Source organism: Pan paniscus, chromosome 7 (assembly GCF_029289425.2).
Source record: "Pan paniscus chromosome 7, NHGRI_mPanPan1-v2.0_pri, whole genome shotgun sequence".
Classification (NCBI taxonomy): Eukaryota; Metazoa; Chordata; class Mammalia; order Primates; family Hominidae; genus Pan; species Pan paniscus.
In genome coordinates this window covers 76,389,139-76,403,854 of record NC_073256.2, presented here as the reverse complement: position 1 = coordinate 76,403,854, position 14,716 = coordinate 76,389,139, and the positions used below count along the sequence as shown (strand labels likewise).

At 40.7% G+C, this 14,716-nt stretch overlaps 1 protein-coding gene across 11 annotated transcripts in view; it reads right to left on the bottom strand.

Annotated features, from left to right (window-relative positions):
- The window catches only part of CHD7 (chromodomain helicase DNA binding protein 7), a 191,705-nt gene that overhangs the window by 115,183 nt on the left and 61,806 nt on the right, over positions 1-14,716 (bottom strand). For all 11 annotated transcript variants that reach the window (XM_034966133.3, XM_055116579.2, XM_055116580.2 and 8 more), the window contains exon 2: positions 11,872-13,710. In XM_034966133.3, the coding sequence (XP_034822024.3) occupies positions 11,872-13,536 (1,665 nt within the window). In that variant the 5' untranslated portion in view covers positions 13,537-13,710. The remainder of the gene's footprint in view (positions 1-11,871; positions 13,711-14,716) is intronic.

Below are 14,716 nucleotides of genomic sequence, written 5' to 3'. Positions count from 1 at the left end.
TGCTAGTAACAACAAGGGCGTGAAGTGGATCACTGGATTTAAGGTACTTGTAAGTTTAAAATTATACTTAACAAAGACTTAGTACTACTGAACTTTCTCTATGTAGAACTATATATATTATAGGTCAGTGGGTGAACTTCTTGCATGCTAAAGGGAATACCAGCGACCATCCCTAGCAATATGAAACAGGATGTCAACTTAACCTGCCATTTGAAGTTTCTGAAAACTAAGTGATGGTTTTCACCTTGGTTGAAGTTAGAAAGAAACACTTAGAAAGCAGCTAGTATTTTATATACAGTAATATTTCCTAGAGATTCAACTGAAAAGAAATACAGTAGTGTGATGGTAATTTTTGCTCCCCCCTACAAAACATTATGAATTTTTGTCTGCCTTATGGAGAATCTAGTAAGTTGATTTTTAAGGCACTGATAGATGATGTCCTGTTTTCCAAAATAAGGGAAAGTCAGTCTACTTCAAAGTGAAAGAGTAGAAAGTGAAAAAAGAAAGAATTCCAAAAGCTCATTTTGATAATCACTACAACAGTAGTTAAAATAAAAAATATTTAACATTTATTGGGCATATACCACATGCCACATGCTGTGCTAAAAATTTTACAGTCATTATCTCATTTAATTCTCATAATTCTGTGTAATCGGTACAATCACTGTATCAAGAAACTGAGGTTTAGGGAAGTTAAGTATGTATCATTTAAGATGACTTAAGAAAAAAATGGAAGAGCCACATTTAAATGGAGTTCTCAGTGTATATGAAGCCTGTGGTCTTCACAACTCTGTGCTCTTGCCTGCCCAGCAACCTGTGCTAGCAGTGAGGGGCAGAGTCCTGGCAGCTCCACCTAGTGTGTGACCACTACACAGAATAGTGGAGGGGTGAGAGGCTTAAAAAATGACAGAGAAAACATTAAATGAAAGAAATAAGCTGACACTTGTCTCTTTGCATTTACTTACTTTGGAATTAAATTTATATTCAGTATGAAATACCACTCTAGCATCTAACATGGCTCTTTGATGTGGGGAGCTTATTAAAACTGATTTAATGATTTGCAGCAGGGCGCGGTGGCTCACACCTGTAAACCCAGCACTTTGGGAGGCTGAGGCAGGTGGATCACCTGAGGAAAGGAGTTCGAGACCAGCCTGGCCAACATGGTGAAACCCCGTCTCTACTAAAAATACAAAAATCAGCCAGGTGCGGTGGTGGGCGACTGTAGTCCCAGGTACTCTGGAGGATGAGGTGGGAGGATCACTTGAGCCCAGGAGATGGAGTCTGCAGTGAGCCAAGATCGCACCACTGCAAACTCCATCTCCTGGGCGACAGAGCAAGACTCCATCTCAAAAGAAAACAAAACAAAAGAAAACAAAACAAAAAACTGATCTTATTATTGGGCTCATTTTTATTCTATGAATGGCTAGTCTCTTACTGTTGTTGTTTGTTTTCTTCATCAATGATATCCTAGCTTAGAGACCTTATTTATGTGTGAATATTGGTTTTGAACTTTCTTGCAAAAAGTAAAACTGCAAGCCTTAAGCTCACATCTAAGGAAAGATGTTTTCCAAAATTAGACTGAATTATTTCCTTCTTTGATCTAAGTCTTCTACCATGGTTTTCAAGTAAGAAAGACACGTTGTTGCATCAGAGGTCAGGTTAGGCAGGACACTGAGCACAGGGGTTCCCACAGCACCTTATTCCAGTATGAAGATGACTACTCCCTTGACATGTCCCACTGTCTGGATAAATATATTTAAAGTGAACAGAAAAAAACATTCAGAGAAATCGATGACAAAAATGAAATACTACTTAGCATCTTACTTAAATAAAACACTTTCCCTAAAAAACTCTGACTTATCTCCTTTAATCCAAGGGATGTCTTCATGCATTTCAATAGCTCTCATTCAGGGAAATGTCTCTGACATATTTGAGCAGCCAAAAATGGAGTTAGCTTAGTAATGGGCCAATTTAAAGCAAAGTCAGCATATTCTACTTATTTATTGTCCCAGTTCCATTTCTCCCTGTGGTTACTTAGATATTATCTACAGATTTACAGCTGTAACTCCAGAGAATGGAGAGTAACATTAAGATGTCAAGATCAAGGTAAATTCTCCAAGTTAGTTCCCCACAGTTTATTTCTAGCACACTCCAAAGTGGTTAAACTTGGTATCTCTTCATGCTAGACTTGTTTTTAAAAATAACAGTGAAAACAAACACATCACAAATTGCAAAAATCCCACAATTTTCTATTATTGTTTTTTAATGGAAGAAAATGTTCAAGTTACAAGAGTCCATCAAGAAACATGATCTAAAAATCAAACTTTAATTTCAAGTATTTCTATATTCAATAAGAATTTTAAGTCTATACCCTCCCCTTTCATTAAAGAGCACATTTAGATACATACCTTCAAAAAACAAAAAGTTTTCAGAAAAAGAATGATCTAAAGTTCTTTGCCTGTTCACAAGAAAGGATATGTACCCTGCAACCTCCCAACTGCCTAAACTGAGCAGCCGCTGGCAAGAGGCCAGAACACTTCACAGCCTACCAAATGGGTGAGAGTGGAATTCCTATGCTAATATTGCAAACCTGTTTCAGCCAGTCTATGAATAGATTAGACAGGAGAGGCATAAGTTAAGCTAGAACACTTGCCATTCGAAAAACCCTCCACACAGTCTCCCAGCACCACTGCTTGCACCTCCTCAATATTCTCCAATGCTTTCTACCCATGGCCAAAACAAACAAAAAGACTCTTTAAGATTAATAACACTTACTTACACCCTAAAACAATTGTTTTTTTGCTTTCACACAGTGAGCCAAATTACACAGTTAACATAGTTAAGGTTAACGTCTAGGACTCCCGAAACCTATGGTACAGAATGATTTAGAACTAAACACAGAAAGCAGTAGAGGAAAACAGGACAAATACACTTTAAAGAATATCACAAATATTATAGTCTTCATTAATATTAAACAGCATCAAAAGGGCATGTTTTTGATCCAATCTTTAAAATAAGAGGTAAGGAAGTGCCTTGCAGCCTTCCCTGGCCATCACTCCCATCGTCCTGGAAATTGTCCAGGATAAAAAACAAGCAAGATGATGTAGGTAGTCCTGTATCTACGTTGACTTTTTCAAATGCAACCCTGTCAATTTCTTGGCATTTTGCCAACTTCAAGTTCTCCATCACCTGTAATCATGTCCTAGCCCTCCACCACTCCTGCAATCATGTCCTAGCCCTCGAAGGTTCTCCTCCATTTTTTACACTAAGTGAAGGAAAAACAAAATAAAACCTCACTCCTGGTGACACACCATAAACTACTAAAGTTTTACAAGGCAAAAGGACAAGTACAAGTTTGCTACTGACTTTCTTCACTGATACAAGAGCTGCATTCAGCAACAAAGGAAATACCAGGGCCATCTCTGCATGGCTACTTAAGGATTATCTATAGATTTACAGCTGTAACTACAAAGAATAGAAAATAACATTAAGATGTCAAGGCTAGGGTAAATTCTCCAGATTAGTTCTCACAATGCTGTTCCCTTAATTGTCCCCCTAACCCACTTCCCAATTCTTCTTCCTCAGCCAACTATTGCTCTGCTGTACCAGAGACTGCCTTTCTGAAAGATTATTATAACAGGGAAGAAAAAAGCAGCACAGAAGAAAAAAGTGAAAGAAATGGGGAGGGGGGATCATGCATATTAATAAAAATGAAGGCTTTTTCCCTTATCCTGGAGAGTCAATTTCATGAAGAAACAAGCAATTGTATTAGAGACAGGCAAAAAGCTAGGGGATAGAGGTGAGGAATTAACTACCAGAAGTATCCAAACGCCACTCAAAACTAAAATCTTGAAAATGTCTGTAATCCACCTTTCAGACAAACACGCTATTTTTTCCCACAGGACAAACACCATTTATGTAGCCTTCTTTGAAACTCAAACAAATGAAATCAAACTTCAATAATGTATCTTGTCAAGAACTGATACTAATATCCCTAACACAGGCATACCCCCTAGTACTGCATTTATTCATTATACCTAAAAACACCGCTACTACTTCCTTAACCTTACAGCAAAGGTGGGTAACACCTGTCTTGGAGGATGACTGTCATAATTACACTAACAATTTTACATTTATTTACATGTGAATAAAATTATTTATACTCTGACTTGTTTTTAAAAAGAATTTGCAGCAACTGATAGGGAAAGAGTCTAGCATGTGCTGTTTAATATGCAGCCACCAGCCATGTGTGGTCACTGAGCAACTGAGATGCAGCTCACGCAATCTGTGTAAAATACATATCAGGTTTTAAATTCTTGCGTAAAATATCTCACAAGCAATTTTTTATACTGACTACATGTTGAAATGTCTTGGATATGTTGGTTTAATTAAATGTATTACTAAAATTAGTTTTACCAGTTTCTTTAATGGTAAAATGTGGTTACCAGAAAATCTGTATCAACATAAATGCATTGTATTTGTAGCTCCCATCATATAACTGGACAGTTCTGGTCTAGAACATAGTAAGTACACAAAGATAGGACAGCCAGAAATGTTATACTTAAATAACAAAATTCCCTTTCCACCTCGGTGGAGGTTGCTGTCTCCTCCCTGCCTTCCACCATACCAGCAATCTCTCCTTAACACAGTCCTTGGCACATAACAGGCACTAAATAAGTATTTCTTTCATGTGGTACTGCCTTTCACGAAGGTACCTAAGACACCAAGATGAAAATGCAGCACCCAAAGTGGCTTCTTTTAAGAATATCAATTGGGACACCTAGCAGAGGCCTAATATCCAGGCTTCAAAGGTAAACTAACAAACTAAATTCTTATCACCTACAAAATTTTTGATGTCACATAAAACAATACTCTTTTACAAAATAAAAGCCATCTAAGGGGCGAGGCTATCAGCCATTCATGCTTTCAGACTATGGGGTGAAAGGACAGATGGAGTAGATTTTTCCCTGTGCTTTAACTTGACACCTGGTATAATTCTGACCTCTGGGATAAACCAGCTTGTTGGATGTTGAGGAAAAACGCAGACAGGTTCCTCAATAAGCTGTAGTATATATAAATTGAAGTAGTCAAAAGAAATACTTTAAGAGTCTTCATGAGAAACCACAGGCTGTTGAGAGCAACCTATGGCCCAGGAAAGAGAGACCAGTAAAGGCTGGATGGTTTGCTTTAACTAAAGATGTCATGAAGAACTAGCAGTGGGCCACAGCAAGTGAGAAAGCAGTGATTTCTTTTGCCTTCCTTCTGTGAGCACCAGACGGGGCAACCTGCTCCAATGAGGTCCAGCCTGGGTGCCTGTTTTCTGAAGGTGCATATACTTGCAAAAGCCCCTGAATACCACTTAGGTAAAAGCTGATTTTTTTTTAGAGACATTTTGTTTTCCCATCTTTCCCAGATGTCTTTAGAAGTGAGAAAGGTAGTATTGACAAGATACATCTGCTCTCCATTAAAAAGGTATTTTTGTCTATTTCTGATTACAATCTGCATACGTAATCCTTAAGAAACACAGCCACCTTTTTCCATAAATTTACTTAGTTGCCAATTACTCTGCCCATGTCTGTAATTTGTAATTCCTTTTTTTTTTTTTTTTTTGATACAGAGTCTTGCTCTGTTGCCCAGGCTGGAGTGCAGTGGCATGATCTTGGCTCACCACAACCTCCGCCTCACGGGTTCAAGCGATTCTCCTGCTTCAGCCTCCCAAGTAGCTGGGATTTCAGGCATGCACCACCACGCCTGGCTAATTTTTGTATCTTTAGTATAGAGACGGGGTTTCACTATGTTGGCCAGACTAGTCTCGAACTCCTGATCTTGTGATCCACCCACCTCGACCTCCCAAAGTGCTGGGATTACAGGCGTGAGCCACCACGCCCGGCCTTGTAATTCTTTATTTACTGGGTAAACTTAAAGAATCTCAGTATAAGATTGATGCTACTTGAGATTTACCAATAAAAGGTTTTCCCTGAAAGGCTTTTTTTTTTTTTGAAAAAAAAAAAAATTGTACCACTGATTCTTCCAGGTTTTTTTTAATCTCAAGGGAAAATGAGGAGATGGGAAATTACTACCTATCACCTCAATCTTAGTAGCCTTTAAATTTTTTTTCTACTTCCGTTTCATGATGACTGTATTTCAGGACCAAATTAATGAAAAAGGTACAAATGTATCCAAAATAAACTTATTTTAAGGACACCTTGTTGCAGATCCTAAAAATTCAACTAGAACTTTCCATTTAAGAGCATAATCCATGATCTGGGACACGTCTATGGACTGTGCAGTGTAAATTCTATCCAGAAACTCAGGGACTTGCCTGTAACCTTAAGAACAATCCACTTAATTAGTCTTTCTTTAGATAAGCTCTTCAAATGAACAAAATGTTGCTCTGTGCCTTCCTTGTAGATTGTTCTCATCCATGTTCACAGTGTACTGATAAACCTTTCATTTTTGGTTCCACCCCCTCTCCACCCTCTTCGTACTCCTGGGTGCTGCAAAGAGCCCCATGGTGCTGTGTCCATGCTGAAAACACCTCCTAGTGCCCTCCAGTGCCATGGGCCCGGGACCATGCAGCTTTCTGTCCACTAAGCCCCAGACCTACATTTCAGCAATACTAGGGACACTCAAGGCCCAAAGGGCTTTCTGATCTTTGCACTCATTGTTTCCTAAATCTTAAACTCTTTTCCCTCCTTTATCCATCCTTCTCTCAACTTAGACTGATCCTTCACATCTCAGCAAAGACATCACTGCCCCCAGAAAGCCCTCCCAGACTCCCACCTCGCCCACTTTAAGAATGACTTTAAAGATCAGTGCTGATCTCTACAGTGTGCTTTTCATGGCATATTCTTGCCTGCATCTTCCTGCTCACACAGCAAGATTGTTCTCCCTCCCTCAAAGAAAAGCACATACGAAGCCTCAATATTTGATAAGTGTTCAACAAAACCAAGGATGTAAAGTCAAACAACTATGAAAATGTTTGACATTGAAATATGTAAGATTCTTCTTAAAGCTCTGCAACAGGCAATTCTGAACACTTGCTAGATATATTGTTTTTGAGTCCCCACTGTTAAGCACTTAAAAGACATGACTACTAATCTCACTGAGCCTCTAACCAGGAAGGCATATGATCCCTCACTTCAGAGATAATGAAATGAAGTCCTGACACCCTTACTAACGTCAGGTGGTGACGTTAAGCGGTAGTGCTTCTATTCAAAAACTCAGACTCCAAAGCCTGTACTCTTTCCTTCATACCAGTGGTTCTAAAATTGTGGGCCAGGGTTTCTGTAGGGTCTGTGAGACCAGAACTATTTCTACATGATCCTGAGATGTTATTTGCTTTTTCATCCTCATTTTCTCCAAATAAGCTGTAAACTTGTCCAGAGGCTTATGACTAGCACATAGACTACATTCAGAAGCAGATGTGAAAATCAATATTTGATAAATATAAAACAATGCCACTAATTTTGTCTTGCGAAAACTTATCTTTCATTTTTGAAAAAGTTATCTTTCATTTAAAAAGTATTATGTATGTTAACACATAATGGTTTATTATTTTTAAATAATTAACAAATCAATATTTTAAACTTTCATCAATATTTTAGCCAGGCAGGGTAGCTCATGCCTGTAATCCCAGCACTTTGGGAGGCCACAGCGGGTGGATCATCTGAGGTCAGGAGTTTGAGACCAGCCTGGCCAACATGGTGAAACCCCATCTCTACTAAAAATACAAAAAAAAAAGCTGGGCGTGGTGGCAGGTGCCTGTAATCCCAACTACTAGGGAGTATGAGCAGGAGAATTGCTTGAACCTGGGAGAAGGAGGTTGCAGTGAGCCAAGAACGCGCCACTGCCCTCTAGCCTGGGCGAAAGAGTAAGACTCCGTCTCAAAAATAAAGAAAGACATAAATACATAGGTAAACAATAAAAAACTTAAAACTTTCTGAGACAGTAAATATCAATACATATAACTCACATAGCTAACACACACTCTTTGGAGTCCCCAGTAATTTTTAAGAATGTGTAGAGGTCTGAGATGAAAAGTTTGAGAAAAACTGTTCTAATTAGCTATTGAAAAAGAAATATAAGCTAGGGTTTTTCCCTTCCCTGTAAATCTTATCAAATAATCGAAAGTCTAGCACTTCCATTAAAGAAATGTCCATATACCAAAATGTGTAATTTTTCACATTTTGATCTGATGAACTGTGGCCTTTTTGTTCTAACATTTTTCTTTGTTGACTTTTCAGTATAAAGTTAAACTTATCTTTAAAGATACTTAAATGTGTTCCATAATCTAGAAAATATCCATTCAGAAGCCAGGAAACACATAAAGAACATAATTTCTATTTTTAAAAAGCGAACAACTCAAGAAGAGTTAAGTCTACCTGAATGTGATATTTTCATTATCAAGTTAAATGGACATTTCAACCTAATCTGGTATCTTCCCTGATACCTGGTATAGTATTGAGCCACTACTCCATCACATATAAAATGCAAAATAATTTTAGTAGCTCTAAAGCAAAACATAATTAAATAAAAATATTTCCTAGGGTAGAATGTCAATCATTCAGAGAGAGAGATTTTAAAGGTATAGGATAATATTTTGAATTACCCATATTATTATCCTCCTCACATGTGGCAACACAGTCTAAAAGGGGGATAATATTTGCACAAATCAAATTTAGTTATTTCATAACTAAGGCTGTATTACATAATATTTAACCTATCCTTAAAAATAAAGTTAATTTTGGTGAAACCTCGTTTCCACTAAAAATACAAAAATTAGCCAGGCACGGTGGTGCGCGCCTGTAGTCCCAGCCACTCAGGAGCCTGAGGCAGGAGAATCGCTTGAAGCTGGGAGGCAGAGGTTGCAGTGAGCCAAGATTGCACCACTGACTCCAGCATGGCAACAGAGTAAGACTTCATCTCAAAAAATAATAAATAAAGTTAATTTTACATTGTATCTACATGGGAAATGACATAATTATGTAGCAAGGTTTGCACTTCAGGAGATCAGAAGCTAAAATTAGAGGAGAATTAACATATATACCATGGAGTGGACATTATACTAGGCACTCGGTATATGTTAAGCCCACTTAATCTAACACCCTTTGTGCTGGGTGCTATTTTTCCTGCTTAACTAATGAAAAATCTGAGGTAAAGAGAAGTTAAATCCTTTGCCTAAGATCACCAGGTTAATAAGCAATAGAGCTAGGGTCCACATATCTTTCTAACTTTAAAGTCTATGTTCTGTGCCTGAGACTTCACACCTCCCTAGCCTTATGTTCAAAACTGAGTGTTTCAAAATCTGAAGAGGATGCAAAAGTTAAGCAGAAATAAGAAAGCAAATAATCAATGAGCAAAATGGAAAACATAATTGTACTTAGAAAGAAAATACCTCAAATGTCCTAGTTTACATCCCTGTAAAGGTCCTGAGTTTGCCTATAATGACGCATTCAAAGAAGGAGGGAATGCCTGTGGGCTCTCCTGAAGTCTAGCACCAGACACAGCAGGCATGGAGCCTCCACTCGTCAAGGATTCAAACGCCACAGACTCACACATGTCCTCTGAAATGCCCACTGAGGCATCTGTACTCTTAAAACCCAGGAAAGCTGGAGGAGAGCAACAATTCTCATCCAGGGATCAGATTATAATCACAGGGGGTCTTCCAAACTGTGCTCACCCTCCGGTGAAGACAGAGGATGCCGGAATGAGAAGTCTGAGAAACCACTGCTCTAAAATATCCCTTGCTTAGTAAGAAACTTTCCAGGGAATAAGAAAATAATAATTCCTAAAAACTAAGTCACATTCATTTCTGTCCTAAAAGCCACCCAGGTCTGCTGGCCTCAGAGACAGTACTTTTGGTCCGCTTTGAGGAGAGGCGTTCTGCCCTGAGGTTATATAAGAATCACCAAGGGTGGTTATATGAGGATCACCAAGGTCTTCAGGGAAGCTGCCCTGCCCACCGGCTCAGGGCAGCTTCCCTGAAGCCACTACTTGTCCTGTGGTCCCAGGAGTCTTCCTGACCTCCACTCCCTCAGCCCAGCTTAGGACGAAGCTTCAGAGCCTCTGTATTAAATGCCTGCGTGAATCTAAAATTAAAAAACAAAAAAAAATTTTTTTTAAAGATGGAGTCTCGCTCTATTGCCCAGGCTGGAGTGCAGTGGCACAATCTCAGCTCACTGCAACATCCACCTCCCAGGTTCAAGCGACTCTCTTGCCTCAGCCTCCCAAGCAGCTGGGACTACAGGCATGCACCAACATGCCCAACTAATTTTTTGTATTTTTTAATAGAGACGGGGTTTCACCATGTTGGCCAGTTTGGCATTGAACTCCTGATCTCAGATGATCTGTCTGCCTCGGCCTCCCAGAGTGCTGGGATTGCAGGCATGAGCCACTGTGCCTGGCCTAAAATACTTTTTTTTTCTTTTTTTTAATGAACTGACAAAAAGCATAGAAGACAATTATCACCACTAAAAAAAAAAAATGCTGCTCTGAGATGCCCTGAGTGGCTTTGTTTACTGACTAAACCCTTTTACTTTCAACACTGCTTCAATGCCTTCTGCTCCCACTTTGACCCTTCTGGTCCAAACTGTCCTCAAAGGCCTAGAAAACAGGTTCACACTTCATCTTCTCCTTCTCCATCTGTCCTGTGGACTGTCTAATCAATATCACTGGCTCCCTCCCCATTTAAGTCCAAATTCCTTAAAAAGGAATCCAAGATCACAACAATCTGGCCCTGACTGATACTTTCCAACCTATTCCCTGCAGCAAGCTTGACTTCCTGTGCCCTTGTTTAGCAAACCATCCCCCAGTCTCAACTGCTGACCTGGGTTCACCTCCCCTGGGTAAGGCCTAGCCAAATTCCAAGCACCCTCAACTACAGGTTATTTCCTCTCTCTGGACATTTGTCACATAATCATGCCTGGTCTCTCACTCCTCTGTATTTTCACATGCAAGTCTTATTTCCCCAAAATTGATAATAAGTCCATCAAAACAAGCACTATGCTTTATAGCTCTAAAATCAGCTACTGTGCACCCCAAAAACAGAGTTGCAATTCTGGTAGATAATCAGTATATATTTTTGAATAGCACTAAGAATAATCTGTATACACAGGCATTAATTTATCTTTCACAGACCTAGGGCATAAACAACAAAATTTATAATGGAAAGATGTCTTTGTGAATATGATAAACTTAAATCTGTTCTTTTATAAATTCTGAATGATAACAAAAACGTCAGCTTACAAAAAAGGAAGATTCCCTACTTCAGTTCTGGGTATCCAAATCTTTTAGAGACCAAACATCTTCTGTGAATTATCATTTACTGTGATTTTCTACAGTTTGCAATTAAAACTCATACTAACAAAGTCAACAGTTAGTAAAATAAGTATCACAGAAGTATACGATTTGCAGCTTCCCAAGAAAAATATCACAATATAAAAGGAGAGATGGAGGAGACTACCACACACGCATAAATCTTTGCTAGAAACCAAGTGTCAGTGTATTTTTAAAACACACACACACACACAAAGCAAGAGAAAGAATAAAGAAGAATTCAGAAAAGGAAACAAAAGCGTTTGTCTCGTGAGCATTCTGAGTCCTCTGTCCATCTCCCTGCTAGCGGTGACCCAGCTCCTTGTCAGCAGGGACCCAGTCTTAGTTATCTACATATCCTTAACATCTAGCACAATCCCTGGGACAGGGAGATTGATGCCTGAATAAAATAAATGCATAAGCCAATAACAAATAAAAATTAAGGCACTCATAATGAAAAAGCTTTTCATAGAGTTTAAAGAAAAATTCGATCAGACAAGTTAGCCATGTTGAATTTCACATTGCAATGCAGAGGCAGGCTCTGTGTCCCCTTACCTGATGCACAGGCACTTTCTGCGGGGTGTTCTGGGGTGATGGGTGGAGCTGTGCCCAAGGCTGGTGATGAGGGTGTGGAGGTGAAGACTGGTGGTGCAAGCCCGGGTGAGGCTGCAGTGGAGGACAGGTTGGCAACTGCTGAAAAGATGGCTGTTGACCAGGATGTTGTTGGCCAGGTATCAGTCGTTCCTGGATTGCTTGTGGGTCTCCAAGGCCAACACCAGGACAACCATTTGGCCTCATGTGCCCAGTCAATTCCCTTGGTGCCGAGGACATGCCTATAAATGGACGAGACTGCTGCATGTTTCTGGGGCCCATATTCCTCTGTCCGATTCCCATGGCACCAGGGGGCTGGTGAGATGGCTGAGGATGGGGCATATTTGGATAACTGCCAACTTCCATTGGTATCCCAGCACTTCCCGGCCTGACTTGTGGAGGAGGAGTGCCTGCTGGATTACTCATTGCTTTCATGGGTGACATGGGAGGTGGAGAGGCATAAGTTCCCTGAGGCTGTGAAGGATGCATAGTTTGTGTGTTCATTTGGTTAAGTGAGCCACTGGGGTGGATGGGCTGCTGGTGCATTAGTCCTTGACCACTGTTTGATGGGAATCCTACAGCATTGGGGTATCTTGGTACGGACTGATTCATTGGAGTATTATTTGTAAGGCCTAAATTTTGATTCATCCCTGTATTGTTAACTAATCCCTGATTTAGGTTACTGTAAGGATATCGAGAATACTGCCCTGAGTTGTTTATAGTAGGAGAGGGGACTGTCTGGCTCCGAGAACTAAAGTTAAGGGTTTGTGGCCTAACAGCCCCTTGTTGGGGAGGATTCGGGGAGAATCTGGGACTGTGGGCAACGGATTCTCCATGGAGAGCAGTAGAGGGGTGGTGATGGAACTGCTGCACCGAGTGACGCAAGGAAGGTGCCATGCTGGGACTCTGCTGGGGCACGTGGGACAAGTGGCCAGGTCCTGAGGTGGCAATAAAAGGATTTCCCTGATTGAGGCCCTCTTGGCCTTGGGAAAACTGGCTCATCCTCTGCTGTGGCTGACCATGCTGCTGCATGGAAAAATCCCCACGTGCCATATAGCTGCCCATCTGCTGCATGTGCTGAGGGTGGCCCTGTGCAGGGGGCCCCGACGGAGCCGGCTGCGGTGGCTGCGGCTGTGGCTGCTGCTGCTGGTAGGGGGCTCGTATCTGGTCTGGTACCTGAACAGCCCTGGGGCCCCACATGGAGCTGCTGTCCACAAAGGATTGCCCATGCCTCTCATTCTGCATGCCAGGGTAGACACCCATCTGACCGCCACCACTGCCACCATGGGGCACCTGAGGAACGGGAGGGGTGTGATACTGCGAGTGCGGAGACGCGAGTCCGTTCCCAGGGGTGCTGCTCATCATTCTGTTCGGCTGATCCATCAGATGCATCTTTTGTTGTTCATACTGATTATAGTGATCAAAATGTGTCAGCTTTGTTTGATTTTGATTAGTTGAAGGATGATGAAGGGATGGCTGTAAAGAGGCAAAGCCTTGGTCTATTGGCATTTGCTGACCCATAGGATTTACTGGATTTTCCGGGTAACCACATTCTCCGAGGCCTTCAAGACCTTCACTGAAAATATTCCCATCCTCGCCAAAAAGACTCATCATTCCTGGATCTGCCATCTTCTTCCAACACACGGCTCCTCCAAACCACAGCTCAGGAGCTTGCCAGTGCTTCACTTCACTGAGGTGTTTGCCCTCAAAGCCTATAATCCTTAACTAATCTTCTTCATGTCATTCCGTATTTCTTTAATTCTCTTGGACCCTGCAGTGTCAGGCAAAGTCTGGATATAGGTCCTGGAAGGGAGTTTGGGGTGGGGGAGAAGAAGGAAGAAAACAAAGAATTAGGATCCAGTGATAAAAACTGCCAGTATTTTGTACATCTGAATTTGGTCCCCATCAACAATACGAATCTAGCTCCCTCGCTGAGCTGTATTTTATAAATTTAGTTCACTTTAAGAGAAACTCATTAGCTTCTACCAGAAGCATCATTATGATCGGTTACTTAGAAAGCAAGCAAAACACTAACCTTAACCTTAAATTAATCCATTCACTACACTTCCTAGCGTTCCATTCTTGGATGAAACAGAACAAAAGAACACAACATGAAGCAGCAGCAGCTGCCACAGCAGGCAAGCAGATGTATGAATATAGCCAAGCAGCTCATCTGCTGAACTAAAGCCCTGGAAATGCTCTGGTTACCAACAGCCCGCCCTTAACCTTATTCCCCTGAGCGGTGTAATCAGATGAGCAACAGCAGCACCAAGGGCTGCGAAAAGCTCAACTTAGTTAAATTGACTAGAGGATTATACAAATACCAAAATCGGTCATTTCATACAAATTAGATATTTACAGCCCAGATACAACTATGTAACTGCAACAGAGGCATCTAACAAGAAAGTGTTCATAATGATGTTGAAAAGCAACCTTGAGAACAGTACAATAAATTCATAATTTCATTATGTTTAATGGCAGAAATATACAAGATTCAGAAAGAAACTAAAAGAAAAGCTTTCATTGTCCAAGATGACCAATTTCACTCATGGCTCTGAGCCTACCATGGTCCCAGTCTGCACTGACACAGAGCAGCCCAATCACCAGGCTCATTATTCACCCGCAGGCATGCTGGGCTCTGGTGGACCAGAATCCCACGTGACCACTCAGAGAAAACTAGTTGAGTGGATACTTTGTGGACACCAACTATTCTCATAACTAGAAATACAACTTTCTCCAAAACTGAAAATTATTTTAACAGAATAAAGTTCAAAATATGCTCTCCTCACCATTGCCTTAAGTCCTTTTG